At 36.6% G+C, this 20,950-nt stretch overlaps 1 protein-coding gene and 1 non-coding gene across 3 annotated transcripts in view; both read left to right on the top strand.

The window, feature by feature from the left end:
• Positions 1–16,654, top strand: part of MAEL (maelstrom spermatogenic transposon silencer) — a 30,545-nt gene extending 13,891 nt beyond the window's left edge. For both annotated transcript variants that reach the window (XM_038542652.1, XM_038542653.1), the window contains exons 7-12: positions 376–430; positions 551–692; positions 11,500–11,562; positions 12,529–12,661; positions 15,567–15,642; positions 16,198–16,654. In XM_038542652.1, the coding sequence (XP_038398580.1) occupies positions 376–430; positions 551–692; positions 11,500–11,562; positions 12,529–12,661; positions 15,567–15,642; positions 16,198–16,385 (657 nt within the window). In that variant the 3' untranslated portion in view covers positions 16,386–16,654. The remainder of the gene's footprint in view (positions 1–375; positions 431–550; positions 693–11,499; positions 11,563–12,528; positions 12,662–15,566; positions 15,643–16,197) is intronic.
• Positions 16,655–19,321: 2,667 nt separating this feature from the next.
• On the top strand, positions 19,322–19,463 carry LOC119872758. Its single transcript, XR_005362782.1, has one exon. It is a non-coding gene; the product is annotated as a U4 spliceosomal RNA (small nuclear RNA).
• Positions 19,464–20,950: the final 1,487 nt, after the last annotated feature.

Below are 20,950 nucleotides of genomic sequence, written 5' to 3'. Positions count from 1 at the left end.
TAGAGAGCCTTTATTCTTTATCTTGTCTAATTCTTTTAGGCTAGGAGTTGAAGAACTGGATTTTAACATTACTATTTTAGTGTAACCATGAACAGATTATCTTTTTCTGAACATTGGTTTCTTCATGTGCCTACCCTAGATCTCCCTTGCTTTTCACAGAGTCTCTTAGCATCGCTTTATAAATGTTACTGGTTATTAAAAGCAGTAGTCTTTTAAAATGTATGTTGCTCTTTTTTATGGTTCTCATTTAGTTGTCACAAACTCTTCAGTCTTTCCCTTCCTGCCACCCCCACCTCCCCAGTTTGAAAGGACAGCAATTGATTAAAATTAACTCAGTGTAGGAGAAAATACAAGTAAATTTTTTCCCTTCTCCAGTCTGATGACAGAGCCAGAGTCAACTGGTGTTTGAAGCATATGGCAAAGGCATCAGGTAAGTAAAACTAGGTCATTATTTAAGTGCATTGTAACATCTGTTATTTCTATTTTGGTATATATGTTCTGTGTACCTAAATTCAGTAATTGTTTACCTTTTTCTGTTTACCAATGGAAGAAATCAGACAAGATCTAGAACTTCTCACTGTAGAAGATCTTGTAGTGGGAATCTACCAGCAAAAATTTCTTAAGGAGCCCTCTAAAACCTGGGTTCGGAGCCTCCTAGATGTGGCCATGTGGGATTATTCTAGCAACACAAGGTATTTATAAGTGATTTTGTGATAGTGGTTTTGAATTTGTGAACTGACAAAATATGACAGGGTTAGTCTTTTCTTTTTTTCGTCAATAGGCACTATTTTCCTATGAAAGCTTGGAATCATTATTTCCTTGAATAAGAAGATTCCATTGATTGTCCCATACATTGTCATGTTGTCTACAGCTAAAAGCAAAACACATTACCAAATAACTGAGATGGTGCTTTATCACTTAGAATTTTTGTACTGATGAAAGAATATATTTATTTAAACAGATGTTTTATTACATGGGATTTTTATACTACTTACCTATAAGAAGTATGTCAGTGAAATAAATTGAAAATATTTTTTATTTTGAAATAATTCCAGGTTTACAGAAAAGTTTGCAAGAATAGTACAGAGAAGAAAAAAGGAATAGTACAGAAATTTAAATAAAAACTTGAAAATTTTGAGTCAAAGTAAGACTGAGAAACTATTTCAGTTAAAGGAGTCTAAAGAAACCTGATAACTAAATGGAGCATGTGGTCCTGGGCAGAATTCTAGACTAGATTTTTTTCTTTCACTATAAAAGACATTATTGGAACACTAGCAAAATATGAATATGGCCTTCTGATTTGACAATAATATTGTGCCAATGGCAATTTCTTGTTTTGATAATTTTATTGTATATTAACACAAATTAAATTCAAGATCACCCGTTGCATTTAGTTATCAGGTTTCTTTAGACTCCTTTACTCTGAAATAGTTTTTCAGTCTTACTTTGACTGTTTTGTCTTTTATCAAGTTTTTATTTAAATTTGTGTCAACATATAGTGTTTCGGGTATAGGATACAGTGATTCATCACTTACATACAACACCAAGTGCACTCCTTAATGCCCATCACCTGTTTAACCCATTCCCGTACCTTCCGCTCTCCAGAAATCCTCAGTTTGTTCTCTGTAGTTAAGAGTCTCCTGATTTGTGTCTTTTCTTCCCCACCTGTGTTCATCTGTTTTGTTTCTTAAATTCCAGTTAGGAGTGAAATCATATGGTGTTTGTCTTTCTCTAACTTATTTTACTTAGCATAATACTCTCTAGGTCTATCCACGATGTTGCAAATAGCAAGATATCATTCTCTTTATGGCTAAGTGATATTCCAGTGTGTGTGTGTATACCACATATTCTTTATCCATTCATCAGTTGGTAGACATTGGGAAATGCTCTTTCCATAGTTTGGATATTGTTGATAATGCTATATAAACATTAGGTTGCATGTATGCCTTTGGATTAGTATTTTTGTAACTTTTGAGTAAGTACCTAGTAGTGTAATTGCTGGATTGAAGGGTAGCTCTATTTTTAACTTTAGGAACCTCCATACTGTTTTCTAGAGTGGCTGCACCACTTTGCATTTCCACCAACAGTATAAAAGGGTTCCCTTTCCCCACATCCTCACCAACACCTGTTGTTTCCTGTGCTGTTAGTTTTAGCCATTCTGACAGGTATGAGGTAATGTCTCATTGTAGTTTTAATTTGTATTTCTCTGAGTGATATTGAGCATCTTTTCAAGTTAGCCATCTGTATGCCTTCTTCAGAGAAATGTCTATTCATGTCTTCTCACCTTTTAACTGGATTATTTGTTTTTTGGATGTTCAGTTTTAGAAGTTCTTTCTATATGTACAAATAGCATTGGGAAAACTGGACAGCCACATGCAAAAGAATGAAACTGGACCACTTTCTTACACCATACACAAAAATAAATTCAAAATGGATGAAAGACCTAAACGTGAAACCTGAAATCATCAAAATCCTAGAGGAGAACACAGGCAGTAACCTCTTCGACATTGGCCATAGCAACTTCTTACTAGGTGTATCTCCTGAGGCAAAGGAAACAAAAGCAAAAATTAAACTATTGGGACATCATCAACATACATCAACATATAAAAAGTTTCTGCACAGTGAAGGAAAAAATAAAAACTAATAGGCAACCTTCAGAATGGGAGAAGGTAGTTGCAAATGACTGACTTTGAGTTTCATGATCTTAACTTTTTTTAAGATTACAGGCCAGTTGCTTTATAGAATGTTTTAGTTTTAGTTTGCCTGTATTTCTTCATGATTTAGTTTGAGGTAATATATTTTAGACAGGAATACCACAAAAATTAGGTCTTCTCATTATGTCATATCTGGATGCATATGATGTCCAGTTCCATCACTGATGATAACTTTGATAACTTAAAATAGTCCTTTCCAGATTTCTCCCTTGAAAAGTTACTGGTTTTCACCTTGGAATTATTTTGTAGGGAGATATTTTGAGATTTGGTAGATAATATCAAATTTTAGTCTGCCTCATGGTTTTCACATCCACTGATGACTTTTGCCTGAATGAGTAATTATTATGTTTCTAAATGGTGAGTTTTCTAATCCAGCTGTTCCTTTTACGTTTATTAGTTGACATTCTGTAAGGAAGAGCTTTGCTTTTATATTTTTTTAAAGATTTATTTATTTATTTGTCAGGGGGAAAGGAGAGGGAAAGAGAATCCTCAAGCACACTTCCGTCTTAGCAGCAACCTGACATGAGGCTTGATCCCAGGCAACCCAAGCTGAAACCAAGAGTTAGCTGCTCAACTGACTGAGCCACCCAGATGCCCTAAGAGCTTTTATTTTTAAAAAATAATTTAGGAGTATAGAATCATGGATTCCTATTTTATCAAATGGGCTGCAATCTGTTACTATCAACTTAGTTTTTATGCTCAGTTTGATTTATGGCCAGTGGGAAGCCCTTCAAAGCAGTGGTTTGTCCTTTTGACATTTCTTCACAATTCTTTGAGTGCTTCGCTTTCTGACTTAGTGTTGCAGGCTTATCTTTGTGCTTTCCCTGCTTCAGCTTTGGATTACCCATTTCTCCAAGGATCCCTGGCTCCTTTAAATGGAGGACAGCGTTTAGGAGATAGAACGTGGGTACGGGTATGCTCATTCCTTCTAAAGCATCACTGATTATTCCCTGTAGTGGAGAGAGCTACATATATATACAGTCTCTGCATACATTTTTATGTCTATCTCACCATGAGTTCATACTGAATACCTATAATTCCAGTTCAACACATACTGTTTTCTGGTTTTCCACTTTTCTATTTTTGTATTTTCCCTCTCTGAGTAAAAAACCTGGTGTTCAATATTCTTACTTGTTTGTTCAGTCCTAGAATACATGAACTAAAAGTCAATTGTTTAAAAATTGAGTGATATTACTGTAAAAAATTAATAGTTCAGAATTTGCTTTCAGTTGTTTTTTAGTCTGAAGGCATATAGTCTAAATACTTTGCTCAAAAGTTATCTGGGTTGGTTCTTCCCCTCCCCCCCTCTTTTTCAGCATGGTTAAAATATTCCTTTGAAATATAATTGCGTCCATTTGCTTGTTTTATTCCATTTGTTTTTCCCCATCCTTATGGATTCTCTTACCTTTTTAATGTGTTTAAACAAAAAGGTATATTCAGAAGTATCACTTCACTTCTGTCTAGCTCCATGAAACTCCTTGGATTGCATTATATTTATAAATTAACTTGGGGAGAACTGAAATGTTTATAATGTTGAATTCTATCCAAAGACAAGAGATTTGTCTTTCCATTTCTCAAATCTACTTTTGGGTCTTCCAAGACCTTTAAAAGTTTCTCCTACAAGTTGTGCATATCTGGGACTGGCAAATTTTTGTGGGGCAGTTCTTTGATAACTTTCCCTGTTCTATGAAAATCGGTTTGATTAGGCTTTCTGACTTTAATAGGATCTGTTTTGGTAATCTGTACTTCTTCCAGAGATTTTACATTTTATGTTTCCAAATTTCTCAGTTGTTTGGTGAGCCCATTCATTATGCAGAATCAGGTCTTATTCCTGGAGATTTTTATTCAGTTGTAGTTTATTGGTTCTGTTCTATTTAATTTCTTTTCTGAAGGGAGTCCAGCATATGTTTGTAATTTAGTTCTTTTCTGATGTAATTTTATTTCCAGAGTTTTGTCAGCTCTTACTTGTGTTCTTAGTTTTGAAATTTCTCATTCAGGGCATGTTATCATATCTTAAAATTCTTGTTTGAAGATATTTAATTCAACACAGAGTGTTATGTTATAGTTTTCCTCTCATGATTTTTTGACTGGGGAGGGAAGGAAGGTAAAGAGAGGGTTATCAGCAAGAGTGTTTTCAGTCTCATTTTCAGTTTTCTTGTAGCTTTCTGTAGATCAAGGTATGTTATTCCTTTGTATTTCTTGGACATGGCTGGTGGTTTGGAGATTCATAGTTCAGGTGCTCCCTCTTCTGTCAGTGTACCAAACTAATTTCTTTGAATGCTTTCAGGGTAGCAGAGGTGTGGTTGTGGGGATTCCCGTTTTTCTTTAGGATTTTTCAGGACAAAAGAAAACAATTTCTCCCCTTTTGCCTTTTTTTCCCTCCACACAGTTTATAAATAACTCTTTTCCTTCCCTCCCTTCCAGACTGCCTCCTGAAACCTCACAGGCACTTTTAAGTTCCTTTGCTGTAGTCAGTGCCCTGATCTATCAAGATTCTGAATATTTATAGATCTTATCATTGTGAAATGATTGTGACTTAATCTTAGGATCTCTATTTCCCTTCTTTCTCTCCCCCAGTGTCTTGTGGACTCTACTCTCCCTATAAAGCCATATAAAGGGTCAGGTGTGAACTTGAGAAATTACTCCGTTGGAAACTAACAGGTTTTTTTCCTTGTGCATTTTTGGTGGGAGTGTAAATTGGTGCAGCCACTGTGGAAAACAGTATGGAAGTTCTTCAAAAAATTAAAAATAGGGATCCCTGGGTGGCGCAGCGGTTTGGCGCCTGCCTTTGGCCCAGGGCGCGATCCTGGAGACCGGGGATCGAGTCCCACATCAGGCTCCCGGTGCATGGAGCCTGCTTCTCCCTCTGCCTGTGTCTCTGCCTCTCTCTCTCTCTCTCTCTGTGACTATCATAAATAAATAAAATTAAAAAAAATTAAAAATAGAAATACCATATGATCCAGTAATTCCATTTCTGGGTATTTACCCATAGAAAATTAAAACTAATTGGAAAATATATATGCACCCATGTATTTATTGCATTATTTACAATAGCCAAGATATGAAAGCAACCCAACTGTCCATCAATAGATGCATGTATAAAAAGGATGTTGTATGTGTGTGTATAGAGTCACACACACACACACACACGAATAATATTCAGTCATAAAAAAGAATAAGATCTTACCATTTGCAAAGCATGGATGGACCTAGAGGGTGTTATGATGAATGAAGAGAAAGACAAATACAGGATTTTACTTCTATGTGAAATCTAAAAAACAAAACAAAAGCAAAAATAGGTTCATAAATACATACAACAAACTAAACTGATGGTTGCCAGAGGGGAGGGTGGGGAAATGGGCAAAATGAGTAAAGGGGGAAAGTAGGAGGTATAGGCTTCCAGTTATGGAATGAATATGTTTTGGGGATGAAAAGTGTAGTATAGGGAATATAGTCAGTGGTATTTTAATAGTGTTGTATGGTGACAGGTGGTAGCTACCCTTGTCAGCATAGTGTAATGTACAGACTTGTGGAAGTACTATGTTGTACACCTGAAACTAATGTAGCACTTGTGTGTCAATTATACTTTCATTAAAAAATGAAAAGTAATTTTAGGGGAAGGATAAAGTGTATATGGTTACTAGAAGAAAAAAGAATGGGCTGAGCAAGTATTCTACAAAGAAAGTGAATGATATGAATTAAAATGAAACATACACAATGGTTATATGTATTTTTATGCTAGTATATTAAAATTCTTCTTTGCCACTGGCACCTACCTTTTCTGTGAGTTTGATGCTGGTTCTTTCTTGATCTTATCAGATGATGTCAGCAGAAAGTATTCAGACACAAACCAATACTTTCTCAAATAATCTTCAAATGGTTTATTGACTAAAATGAGTTGCAATTGCTTATCATCAAGAACAAGCAAATTTGTACATGTTCAGGCAACACAACTAATTCTAGATTGACCAATAGCAATTGTAAAATACCTTCAATTGTAAGATGCATTCCAACTTCAGTTAAAATGTGGAAAAAGAAAACATGTTTTAAAATTGAAGAAATACAGGATTGAGCTCAGTTGAATAAGTACAGGCTGTAGCAAGGGTAGATTTGTTATAAGACACTGAGGCTTGTTCCATGGGTTTTGTTAACGATGAAACTATTACACAGTACTGTAAGCACTGTGTAATAAGCTGCTTTGAACAGGATGGATCTACCTTTTTCTGAGCTGCTTAATGTAGGATTCCAATATGTAGTATTTAGGAGGGAGATTGGGTTGTAGTAGCCAACAGAAGCTCTTGTTGGGATCAGTTAATATAAGCAGATGGGGCTCATTTCAAACACTATCTTAAACTTTTGCTTTTACATTAAAGTTTTAAATAAATTTTTGATAAATGTCTCTAGCTTTTGGAAAAATGGGTAAGTGAAATGGGTAGATATTGGTGAAGTTGAGTTCAGTTAGACTAAATATCGGAATCTTATTAAGCGGGCTATATTTTGAAGGCTAGAATATTTATTATTTTTATAAATCTCCCATTCTCCTGGTTTCTTCTTGTCATAATTATCTTTAATTTACTGTGTATGACCTATGGATGAAACAAGGCAGCTTTTATTTAATCGACCAGTATTTATTGAGGATCTTCTCTGTCCCAGGCACTGTGCTGTGCTAAAGGTACAGTGGTGAACAAGATTAATGTGGGTTCTGCCTTCATAAAGTTAACATTTTAGTGGGAAAGTGAAACAATACAGTAAATAATAAAATGGTAATTTTGTGATCAGTGCTAAGGAAATCAACAGGATATTGTTCCTCTTTTAGAAGAGTGTATAGAAAGACTACTTTCTAGAATAGTCAAGACTTTTTTTGAGGATGTAACCTTAAAACTGAGATCTGAAGCAAGAAAGTAATGCAAGCATGTGAAAAATGTAAAGAAAAGCATTCTGGGAAGAGAGGTGCAAAAGCCTGGAGGTGAAAGCTTGGTGTTTACTGGAAATTGTTGTCAGTGTGACTGGAAGATAGTGAGCAAAGGGGAGAACACACAAGGTGAGGTTGAAGATATAAGGATTATAAACACCATACACCTTCTTCACTACAGAATAGAACCCCCCCCCTTAGCAACTATCAGTTCTCTGTATTTAGGGGGGTTCAGGAAGGAATTTTATCAAGCAGGGAATTCACAGAATGATTAGGTTTCTAAAAGATGGCCTGAGCTTTTAATGTATATATTGAGAGGAGGCAAAAAAGGAAGTATAGTCTAAAACTATTAGACTTTTCCTCTGGTCCAGGCAAGAAATGGCTTGCAGGGAGGTGACAGTAGAAATGGAGAGGATTAAGTAGATTTCATCTTGGTAAAAACCAGTGGGACTTGCTGATGGACTGGATACAGGAAGAGAGAATGAAAAGAAATAAAGACCATACTTAGGTTTGTAGTATATACTTCAGGGTAGATGGGGAAGAGAGAGAAGAGCAAGTTTAGAATGTTTTGAGGCCCTGGTGAGGTAAGATCTAGAAATAACAAGGAGGCAGCTGGTGGTTCTGGCCTAGCACTCTGGAGAGGTTTGGGTAATGCCAGCACTCATTTATTATGTGCCAGGCACTGTTCTGGGCCCTGAAAATACAATGAAGAGAGACTAGTTTTCTGCTGTAATGGATCTTACAGCATATTGACGAGGTCACTCAGAGGGCATAAAGAGAAGAGGACCCAGCACAGAGCCCTGACAAGTTCTGACATTTTAGAACTGGGCAGAGGCTACTTTTGGAGCTCTCAATAGCTCTCAGCCTGCAGTTACTATCATGTTACACATATTGCCATAGCCTCCATCATTGTTGGTTTGGGTTGCAAATAAGAGGAAGAAAACTAAGATCATAGATACAATAATTTCACAGATCTCATTGGGATACTTGTTGATGGAGTGGAATGTTTGCTTTGGTTTTCTGGATTATCTCATTCTTTGGGGTTGTGAGTTGTGTCCTGTCTTGATCTTTTCATGTCGCATGCTTTCTTTGAATGTCTGATTGTCCTTGGTTATGTCCATATTTAGAAATCAGGCTGTATAGCTGAGTAAGTGCTCTGTATTCAGTGGGTATTATCAACTATTTGGACTTTACTATAGGGGAAGCAGATGAGGGAGCTAGAGGTTACACTGAGACAGAATCCTAAATGCCAGAGGTTCTCCAAGAGCAGTTTACTTCTTTGTACAAGGTCAGGGAACTCGACTATTCTTTGTACAGAAGAAGTTCAGCTTCCTGTCTTACTCTGCTTTCTGGCCAGGGATATCTGCATGGATTCAGAGTCTCTCTTGACTTCTAGGAGGCATATCTCCTTCTGTGCAGCTGTTTCTGTGAGGAGTGAAGGCTGTGACCTCCTTTGTCTATTTACTACTTCCTCCTCAGTTCCCACTCCTGCATTTACTTTCCGTATCCCACACATTTGTTAAACTCTCTTCCATGGAGGCCTCCTTCTGTTTTCCCTTTATTGTGGATTGCTACTGTTTTTATTCTTTGACTTTTGTTTTCATAGTATTGGGATCAAGAGGAGATAGATTTGTTTATTTTAAGCCAGAAGCCCCAGCAATAGTAGTTTTTAAGGGGTGAAATTTTGTATATTGATATCACTTTAGAATAGTTTTTTCTTAGCCCAATTTGTTGAGTTTTTGATTTAACAAATCCTTGGGCAGCTCTTGTACATAAGGCCTGAAACTGGATTCAGTGGGAAATATGGGAAAGGGCAACATGATTTTCTTTGGCTTCAGTGTCTCCTGGCTGACAAAAGCAATAAAGCATGTAAAGATGCTGGAGTTGTATGTGATAATTTCTGATAACTGGTGTTTCAGAAGATGATGATACATCAGGGAGAAATTACATCAGTAAAAATGTATGCATTACCTTATGAGGTAAATTTTTTATTTGGTTCTGCTGGAATGATGCATAGAATTTCTCTGAGCAGAGATTTGGGTTGAAAGGAAGACCTTCCAAGAGTAGAAACGACCTGAACCAGTGACTCAAAGGACAGAAAGCACATGAACTGTTTAAGACAGACCAGTGATTCGGTTTGACTAGAGTGTAGAGCCTCTGTAGCTGCCAGGTGATCGTGCTTCCTTAGCAAGGTAGAGGCTGGGCTATCCTTGAAAAGGAGGAGGAATCGTCCTGAAATAGGAGGAAAGGAGATTATTGCCACCTTTGGAGATAGGAAAAGAGGAGTCTCAAGGCCTTTATGCTACATGTCGTTTGAGTGAATGAGAGTGTTGGATAGATTTACTCACTTGTGACCTCATAACTTTAGAATTTCATCAAAGAAACCCATCTAAGAGGTGTTAAAGCTAGGGCTAGATTTGATATTGCAAAGTGAATGTTAATAGCTTAACGAAGTATACAAAGCAGTTCTGAATTTTGACAGATACTTAGAGTGAATCTTCCTTTACTAGAAAATACACTCATATTTTTAGGGGGATTGGTGGGGTGATTTTGAGGAAGAGAATCAAGAAGAAATAAGTCAGAGAAAGACCAGTACCATATGATTTCATCATATGTGGAATTTAAGAAGCAAAAGATTATGGGGAGGGGTTGGGAAGGGAGGCCAACCGAAAAACAGACTCTCAACTATAATGGTTATGGGGTGGGGTGGGGGCTTAAATAGGTGATGGGGATTGGGGAGTGCACTTCTGATGAGTACAGGATGATGTATGTAAGTGTTTAATTACTGAATTGTACACCCAAAACTAATATTTACACTGTATGTTAACTAACTGGAATTTAAAGGAAAACTTAAGTAAAAAGAGATGAAAACACCGTCATTTTAAAAAATGTAACTGTAGGTTGGAGGCATTTTTCCCCTGGGGTTAGATTTCCATAGGCTTGTTCTTGAGTTTGTTTTTAATCCTAGAATACATTGTTGGTTTTTCAATTGCTTTTATTTCAAATATGATCTATAATGGAAATGTGTATATGAGGCAGTAAACTTGGTTTTAAGTTCCAGAAAAGGAGCAAAACTAGGAATTTAAAAATTACTTGATTCTGTGTGCATATGTAAGAACAGGCTTAGTTTCAACTTGAGCCTTCATTTTAGAGTTAAGAGTTTTATGAATCCTATTTACTGAGTGACTTTTTAGAAAAGCAATGGGAGAAATTATTAATCTCATATTTAGATAGTCTTCTATTCAGTTAAGTAACTTTCATTAAGTGTAGATAACTAAGTTTTTACATTTAGTGTTTAGCATGTTTGTAACTTTTAAATGATTCTTGCTAGGGTTCAGGCAAGCTTTGAATTACGCAGTTAGTACTGTTCTGAGTTTCAATAGACATTGCTCAGTGGAAAGATACAGATTTATGGTGGCTGCCGTTGTAAAAGTATGTTGTTCATCATTTCCATTTGTAATTATCAAGACTTTCTGTGTTTTCTTCTTTCTCTCTCTCTTTTTAAACATGTTTCATTCAATACTGTTTAGAGCCAAGATCAATACTTGGTAAATAATATGCACTTAGTAAACAAATGTTGAACAAGTGCATGTTAACCACAGTCACTAATGTGTCCCTGTAACACTCATTTTATTTCAAGGTAGAATTTACCTGGTAGAGTTATGTGTGGTTTGCATAGCATTATGAATTTGCATCAGAAGAGATAACATTTAAACAAGTCTTTCTGAAAGAATCTGGTTTTTGTTAACTAAGAAACCTTAATCTTTGAGTAATAGTGTCAGTTTTTCTTAAATGATTTTAGAAATCTGGCATATAAAAACCTTTAAGCAGTGCTACTGCCATTAAGGATATTAAAGTCCTTTCTTTGTACAGGTGCAAGTGGCATGAAGAAAACGATATTCTCTTCTGTGCTCTAGCTGTTTGCAAGAAAATTGCGTAAGTCGGAGAAAAGAGTTTCTTCATAATGCTGTATTCTGCATTGAATTCTTTGCCATTTTGCTCGCTGTTGCTTTTGCAAATTGGGGTTAAACACTGTTCACCTATTTCCATAATTCTTTTCTAAAACAAATGGTTGGGTTTTTTTTTTCTTTTTTTCTTTTAAAAACAAAACAAAAAAAACTTCATGTTGGGACACCTGGGTGGCTCAGCCGTTGAGCATCTGCCTTCAGCTCAGGTCATGATCCTGCAGTCCTGGGATCAAGTCCCGCAATGGGCTTCTCCCTCTGCCTGTGTCTCTGCCTCTCTCTGTCTCTCATGAATAAATAAATCTTTAAAAGGAACAAACAAAAAAAGCTTCATGTTACTTTTATTATTCTGTCCATGTCTCACTTGTTGGTATAGTTATCACTTGAGCCATTTGGGTGAACCTTCAGAAGCACTTACTGAAAGTTCTCCTTATAGGAGATGAAATTTGCTAATACCATTAACATTAGCATTGTTAAGATGCTCAAAAAATATAGACACTTTTCTTCTTATTTTGTAGTGAAAGCACCTGGAGCCTTAGATTTTTCGGTGCTCTGGTGGTCCCTTTACATGGCTGGTTAGTTGGTTCTGAGGATAAATAAGTATTTTTAAAGTTGTAGTATAATTTCTGTTGCTGCCCTCTGCCTGACTTAAACATTTTAGAACTCTGGTAATCTTTACTCTCAATCCTATTCCCTTAAAATGAACCTGAAATTTTATCTGGTAATCAGAGTATTGCTTACCAGTAATGATCAGTTTATAAGCTGTATTGCTCCCTGAACCCATTTCTTCTCCAAATCTCTAAATTTCTTTTTTCCTCAATTTAGAACAGTATATCTTACATGCTTTTTCTTTATATTAGAAATTTTAAAAATATGAACATTTTAGAATGAATTAGATCAGATTCTGATATCCAGCTTTTCTTACCTCCTTTTGAAGGTACTGCATCAGTAACTCTCTGGCCACTCTCTTTGGAATCCAGCTCACAGATACTCATGTACCACTTCAAGATTATGAGGCCAGCAATAGTGTGACACCCAAAATGGTTGTATTGGATGCAGGGCGTTACCAGGTAAGGAACTGACTTTTAGGAGGTACTGATCACTCTGTATGTGGTACTCGCTGTGGCTCTGGTCAGCAACAGCTAAAGATCAGGACTTTGGTTCTTTCTTTCTTCAAAAACATTTTTTTAAAAAGTCTTTCATGGAATGTCAGACACCCCCCCCCCCCAAGATTTATTTAAGAGAGAGAGAAAGAGAGCACGTGGGGGAGGGGCAGAAGGAGAGGGAGCAGACACCCTGCTGAGCACAGATCTAGATATGGGGGACTTCTCAGGACTCTGAGATCTTGACCTGAGCCGAAATCAAGAGTCGATTGGTTACTCAACTGACTCAGCCACCCAGGCACCCCTGGTATGTCAAAGACCCCTTAATCCATTTGGACCCAGTTGCGTAAATCTTTCTCCTTCCTGGTATATTTTTCCACTATATTTAATGAAGTTTTAAGAAAATTAACATGAGCAGTTAGTCTTTAACAAATCATATCCAAAATTCATTCCAAATATTAAATATCTGAATGTAAATAATGTAAATATTTAAAATATTTACTTTGAAATGGATAAGACCTGATTCAGGATTTGATTAAGAGCTATTTAATCTCCCTAAATAAATTAAGGGAATTAATTTCTTGAGATTTCCTCCTTGAAATTTATTTACTGGTAGACCTCTATATGCTACTAACAGCATAGCAGCTAAGAGTATAGACTCTGGAGTTAGAATTCCTGAATTGGATTTCAGACCTACTCCATATGGGCTGTGTGACTTTATGCAAGTTATTTGAACTTTCTGTGCTGATTCCTTATCTATAAAACAAGAATAGTAATAAGGGCTAGTAGTTGTAGATTAAATGCGACTGAATATGAAACGGCCAAGAACTCTACCTTGGAGCATAGTAGGTAATAAATATTAGTTAAAAGTAGTTCAGAAAACAGTGAAAAGAGAACCCCCAAAATAGGATAAACTATTGATCACAGTCAGTAATTAGGATCATTCTCAAAGGTATTAATTATACTTAGCAAAAAAGAAGCATTCTCAAAATATTATGTGGCATTCTTGAAAAGACAAAACAATAACAATAACCTATCTGTGGTTCCCAGGGGTTTGGAGTTGGAGGGAGGGTATAACTGTAAAGGGAAAGCATGAAGAAAGTTTTTGAGGTGATAGAATGGCTCTATATCCTGATTGCAGTAGTGGTTTCACAAATCTAGTCATGTGTTAAAACTTGTAGAATATACACACCAAAAAGTCCATCTTAATGTATGACAATTTAAAGAATAAATGTCCCAGACTGTCCATATATTTCTGAGCAAGACTCTTCTTTCTCCTTTTAACTCAGTTGTTATCAGCTAGGGCCTATTTTGTGTCCTCTGGGAGACATTTGACAATGTTGGGAGACATTTTTGGTTGTCAGCTATGGACGGGGTGCTACTGGTACTGAATGGGTAGAGGCCAGAGATCCTGCCACACATCCTACAATGCATAGGACAGCCTCTCACAACCAAGTGTTATCCAGTCTAAGATGTCAGTAATGCCTAGGTTGAAAAACCCTGCCTCATTAGCCCTATCATCATTGTATTAAGACCCCAGAATTAATCTCATTATGCCCCCTTTGATTCTTTTTTTTTTTTTTTTAAGATTTTATTTATTTATTCATGAGAGACATAGAGGCAGAGACCGGAGAAGCAGGCTCCATGCAAGGAGCCTGATACGGTACTCGATCCCAGGACCCCAAGGTCACGCCCTGAGCCGAAGGCAGACGCTCAACTTCTGAGCCACTCAGGTGCCCCTAAAATCTTTAGGCTTTAAATCTTATGCTATAAAGACTGTAGTGCCTAATAACTGCATCTTGGAATCAATAGGTCCCTGAGTTGGTTGTCCTCATTCCTAGAGCAACACTGAGCCAGGAGATCAAACAATATTCCTGTCTGAATTCTTGGTTTCAGTTTGCCCATGGGTAATCCTTCCAACTGCCTGACTTCTTAGTTCCTTGACTTTCTGTTCTCCAGTGGTCCTGTTTCCTGGTGTACAGCAGGTACTCATTCCCACTACCCTGCCCTAGACCCTAGTGGTACCCCTGACATATATGCAGTGCAACAGCCTTGTGTCTCCTTCTGTACCCCTCTCTTTCCACCACCCATCACCTCTTTCCTTCCCAGGAAGCTTAGATTCCTTGTTCTATTATTTCCACTCACTTTTGCAATATCAAGTTTTTTATCAAACTTGGTTGACAAATACCCTGATTAAACCTAGCTCTTCACTTACTCTGTCCCCATACTCATGAAGCTACATGAGGCTGAAAAGAAACTGCCATACTGACTAGTTTTATTAAACAGCACTACCAACTTCAGGTGAGCCCTTAGTGGAACACTGTCAGTTGTCCATTTCTCCCAGTGTCCTAGTGTTATTTCTCACCTTCTTTCACTTCAGATTCAGTCACCTCTTCCCTCATCCTTATTTGAGCTGATACCCTTGCCTCCTACTTCTCTGAGAAAATAGAAACAGTCAGAAGAGATTTTCTACATATTCCTACCACTGCATTCTGCTTTTTAATGCATGAATTGTCTGTGTTCCTGCTAAGACCATTCCACACTAATTTATGTTTGAGATCTTATTCTCTTATCTCCTCAAAGATATGACTCCAACAATTTACTTCTCTTTCCTGCATTTTTACCATTTCAGTACTGAATCATTCTTATCAGGATACATGTTATTATTCATCTTTAAAAATAATCCTGTCTTAACCCTGTAATTCCCCTCCAAACACTACCTTCTGCTTCACTTTACAGCAATACTCTTCAAAAATTGATTGGATGTTGGAAAAATTGGTGTTAGTATTTTATAAAAAATAATCTGAAATTGAAGTAGATCCAATAATTAAAAAATAAAACTTATTTTCCCTTGTATTTTTGTTACTTATAGAAGCTAAGGGTTGAGAGTTCAGGATTTTCTCATTTCAGTTCTTCTAATCAGGAACAAAGATCAAACCCACCCACTGGTAAGTATCTTCTGTTTCCTAAGAATGTACTTCAGACAGTATAGGACCTTAAAGCTTAATCAGATCCAGGGTATGGTACTTAAAGATGCTCTAAATTAGTTTGAAGCTACAAGGATCTTGTTGAATTAGGAGTTTTATTTGGCATTATTAGCACCTTAAACAATTTGAATATGTACATTTTTGTAGCATTTTAATATAATTTAACTTATCCTCCAGACTTTCGTTCAGGGCATTTAAAAACTAAAGTCTGATATTCTTGTAGCAGCTATAGTTTTATAATTTTGTGATGTTTTGGGGCAGATAGGAAAATTTAAAAGCTTAGGAATGTGAAATTTCAAGTAGTGCCTGAAGAACTTCAATTAAGGTTTCTGGAGCTAAAAACAAAAATATTCTTGTTCAGCCTTTTAGCTTTTACTCTGAGAATGTTTTCCTTTGCTAAGAATCTCTGTCCTGTTCATGAAAGGCTTACAGTGGGATAAGAGTCAATTGAGGGATCTCTATAATAAAGCCATGAAATTGCTACATATTCTCTTCTTGTATTTCCAATATCCTTAGGTGACTATCCATCTGGGGTGAAAATTTCTGGCCAAAACAGCAGTGTTCGGGGAAGAGGGATTACCCGCTTACTAGAGAGCATCTCCAGTTCCTCCAGCAATAGCCACAAATTCTCCAACTGTGAGACTGCACTCTCACCTTACATGTCCCAAAAAGATGGATACAAATCTTTCTCTTCCTTATCTTAATGATGGTACTTTTTTCAATTTCTGGAAAAATAACAAGCCCAACTTCCCTTTTGACTACAGTCATATTAAACAGATCACATCAATGATAAATGTTGCCACTGTAAAAACTACTTAATTTGTAAGGAAATTCTGTTTCATAGTAAAAATAATTGTGGTTGGAGAAGATCTTGGGATTTTTGCTTTTCTTTTTGCTTTTTTGTGGGGTTGTTCTACTTCCTGACTGTATGGTGTGAACACCATTAAAGTTTTTAAGTCCTTTAAGAACAAAACTGGCATTTCAGAGTTGTGCTTTTGGGAATATTTTGATAATCTTTTCCTCTACAATAAAGGTATTGAATATCTGTTTTGAAAGGCTTTTTAAACAGTTAATCTGTCTTACCATTATGAAATGTTGGAACCTTATTGAGTACCTACTTTATGAACATATATATCATCTTGTAAAATCCTTATAACCACTTAGAGAAAGATTACTTTCATTTCTCTGTCTCTCTCTCTGTCTCTCTCTCTGTCTCTCTCTCTCTCACACACACACACACACACACACACACACACACACACACAGCTCAGAGATTTAGGTCATATTCTGGAGGAACTGTTAACTGATTCCAAAGACTGTTTCTCATATATGACACTGTCTTCTACTTTTCTTTTCATCTGTTTTTGGTATCAGATCTTTGAACAAGAAATAACTCACACAATGTAAGTTTATATATTGCATTTTTTACTAGCAGATTTTTAAAAAATTTTATATCCAAGCTTTGAAAGCATATGTTTCTTCAAAATCAGTATGACAGAGGGGTGGCTTGGTCAGCTAAGTGACTCTTTGACCTAAGCCAAATATCTTAGGATTGTAAAATCAAGCCTTACACTGGGCTCATGCATGGAGTGTGGAGCTTGCTTAAGATTCTCTTTCTCTGCCTCTCCCTTGGACTCTTCCTCCCTCCCTCCCTCTGTGGGGAAAAAAAATCAGCATGACAATAATTTGGCTGGCTGAGGAAGTAAAGTTGAAAGGAAGGCTTAAAATTATAATTTACATCCATGGCTTTAGGTGTGTGTCTAAGTCCTATTCTGCCATCTAAATTTAATCCTGTGTTAATCAACTTACATTTTTAAAATTTTATAGGTCGTGTTGTACTTTTGAGGTATATGTGTCAGATAAACCAAAAGAATAGGTCCCAGGAATTTACTTAAGAAGCTGTTCTTACTCTTGAAAGCTAATCAAAACTCCCAAACCATATTAGTGAAATTCAAACTCCTGTCTCCTTATTTTTTTTTTTTTCGAAATTCATTACAGGAAATTTGAGGTATTAACCTACCCTTCAAGAAGACTTTGTGTGGGGGACACTCCTAGATGTCCTGGTTGAAAGTGATTTTTGTTCTATTTTCAGGAGCATTTTCTTTGTGTTAACTGACAACACTTAGAGCTTTAATTGTTGCTGTTTGAGTTCATGACCTACTTTTTCCTCAGTTGCCAACTTTGAGGTGCCCAAATTTCTGTACAAAATGTTCAGTAAAAAAAAAAGTAAAAAAAAATGTTCAGTAAGTGTTTGAATAATCCCGATATTTTCTCCTATTCTGTAGGTTGCCTTCTAGTTTTGTTGTTTCCTTTGCTGCACAGAAGCTTTCTATTTTTTTCTATTTTTTTAAAGATTTTATTTATTCATGAGAGAGAGGCAGAGGGAGAAGCAGGTTCCATGCAGGGAGCCTCAAAAGTAAACTATTTATTTGTTCAGTAAACATGTTTTGAGGATTTGCTAAGTGCTGTGTTAAAAACACTAAGGTGAATACAAATATTTCCCCCACCTGCAAGGAACTTTGTTTCATAGGTGTAATAAGTGATGAATGTATTATTAAAAGTGCTAAGATACATGGGTCAATGGAATAGAATTGAGACTCTAGAAATAAACTATCTATGGTCAATTGATTTGTTGTTTGTGCCAAAACCATTCAAAAAAGATTAATAGTCTTTCAACAAATGGTGCTGGAACAATTGGATATTCACATTCAAAAGAATGAATTTGGACCCTACCATATATAAAAATTAGCTCAGAATGGTCAAAAAACTTAAATATAAGAACTAAAACTATACAACTCTTAGAAGAAAGTGCAAGGGTAAATCATGACCTTAGATGAGGCATTGATTTCTTAATAGGACAGCAAACATACAAGCAACAACAACAAAAGAGAGAAATTGGACTTCATCAAAAGTCCAGTAAAAGTTGTCTATGTGCATTAAAAGATACTATCAAAGTCAAAAGACAACCCACAGAGGGGATCCCTGGGTGGCGCAGCGGTTTGGCGCCTGCCTTTGGCCCAGGGCGTAATCCTGGAGACCCGGGATCGGATCCCACATCGGGCTCCCAGTGCATGGAGCCTGCTTCTCCCTCTGCCTGTGTCTCTGCCCCCCCCCCCCCGTGACTATCATAAATAAATAAAAATTTTAAAAAAATTTAAAAAAAAAAGACAACCCACAGAAATGGGAGAAAATATTTGGAAATCATTTATCTGATAAGGGTCTAGAATCCAGAATATATAAATAACTCTTACGATGCAACAGTAAAAAGTCAACCTAATTTAAAAATGGGTATGGTGTCTTTTAAGTTCTTTTGTCCATTTTTTAATTGGGTCATTCATTTTTTAAATTAAATTTTAAGAGTTCTTTATACAATAGGATAAGAGTTATATATCACATGTGTCTTTTACAAATATTTTTCTGTCTTTGGCTTTTCATTTTCTTTATATTGTGTTTTTTTCTTAAAGATTTTTTATTTATTCATGAGAGAAACAGAGATAGGCGGAGACATAGGCAGAGGGAGAAGCAGGCTCCCTGCGGGGGAGCCTGATGTGGGACTCAATCCCAGAACCCCAGGATCACAACGTGAACCAAACCCTCAACCGCTGAGCCACCCAGGTGTCCCTTTATATTGTGTTTTGCAAGCTTTGCGCAGTGGCAGTATCGTAGCCAATGAGGTTTATCTGAGGCGCGATTATTGCTATATTGTGTTTTGCAGAACAGAATTTTTAATGATGTCCAGCTTACTGATTTATTTCATGAATTTTACCTATAGGGTTACATCTAAAAGGTCGTTTCCATATTCAAAGTCATCTAGATTTTCTTCTTTGTTATCTTCTAGAAGTTTCATAGTTTTGTGTTTTACATTTAAGTTTATGATCAGCTTGAGTTAAATTTTGTGAAGGGTTAAGGTCTGTGACAGTGTGACAGATTCCTTTTTTTTTTTTTTTTTGCACATGGTTGTTTGATTGTTCCAGCACCATTTGTTGAAAAGACCATCTTTTTATATTTTGTTACCCTTGCTTTTTTGTCAAAAATCAGTTAATTATATTTAGGTGGATCTGTTCTAATCTACTGATAGGTTGTCTATTTCAGTAACACACTATCTTGATTAATGTTGCTTTCTAGAAAGTCTTTAAAAAAAAAAAAACTTTATTTATTCATGATAGACAGAGAGGCAGAGACACAGGCAGAGGGAGAAGCAGGCTCCTCACAGGGAGCCAGATGTGGACTTGATCTCAGGACCCCGGGATCACAACCTGAACCTAAGGCAGATGATTAGCCACTGAGCCACCCGGGTGTCCTGCTTTATAGAAAGTCTTGAAGTAGTCTGTCCTTTGACATTGTTCTTCAATGTTCAGTCAGTTATACTGGATCTTTCAACTTCCCATATATACTTTAAAATCAGCTTGTTAATATTCACAAAATAACTTGCTGGGATTTTGATTGGAATTATATCAAATCTGTAGATCAAGTTGGGAAGAACTGACATCTTGACTATTGAGTCTTCCTATCCAAGTACATAGGATATCCCTCCATTAATTTAATTCTTCTTTGATATCTTTCAGTAGAGTTTTATAGTTTTCCTCATATAGATCTAATACATATTTTGTTAGACTTATACCTAAGTGTTTCATTTTTAGGCATTGCTAATGGAAATAATTTTTTTTTTTAGATTTTATTTATTCATGAGCAAGACAGAGAGGCAGAGACATAGGCAGAGGGAGAGGCTCCCTGTAGGTAGCCTGATGCAGGATTCGATACCAGGACCCCAAGGTCACGACTTGAGGCAAAGGCAGATGCTCAACCACGGAGCCACCCAGGTGCCCCTGAAATAGTTTTTTAAAAGTATTTTAAAAGTTTATTTGTTAGAAGAATTTTAGATTCATAGCAAAATGTAAAGGAAGCTGCAGAGATCTGTATGGCCCCTGCCCCCACACATGCATGTCTTTCCTCATTATCAACATGTTTTTTTTTCTCAAAGCTATTATTTATGCTGTACAAGGTTCCACTGTACATTAGATATTCTTCTACTCCTGCTTACATAGTAAACAAGTGCACATCAGCCCTTTGGCTCAGGTTCACAGGGTTTCCCTGAGACAGGGGCGGGGTGTCAGGCCGGTTCAACTTGGGGTGTCTTTTTTTGATGCTACCTCCTAGGAGCATTGGCAGGCTTTAGGCTCCAGGGGCACAAGCTGGCCCCAGCTATGGGGACACACAGAGCTTCCGTGCCTTGGTGCTGAACAGCTTTACTCTCTTTGGCACCAAGTTT

The sequence above is a fragment of the Canis lupus genome, chromosome 7, assembly GCF_011100685.1.
Source record: "Canis lupus familiaris isolate Mischka breed German Shepherd chromosome 7, alternate assembly UU_Cfam_GSD_1.0, whole genome shotgun sequence".
Taxonomy (NCBI): Eukaryota; Metazoa; Chordata; class Mammalia; order Carnivora; family Canidae; genus Canis; species Canis lupus.
Note: the sequence above shows the minus strand (reverse complement) of the source record. Positions and strands in the feature narration are given on the sequence as shown.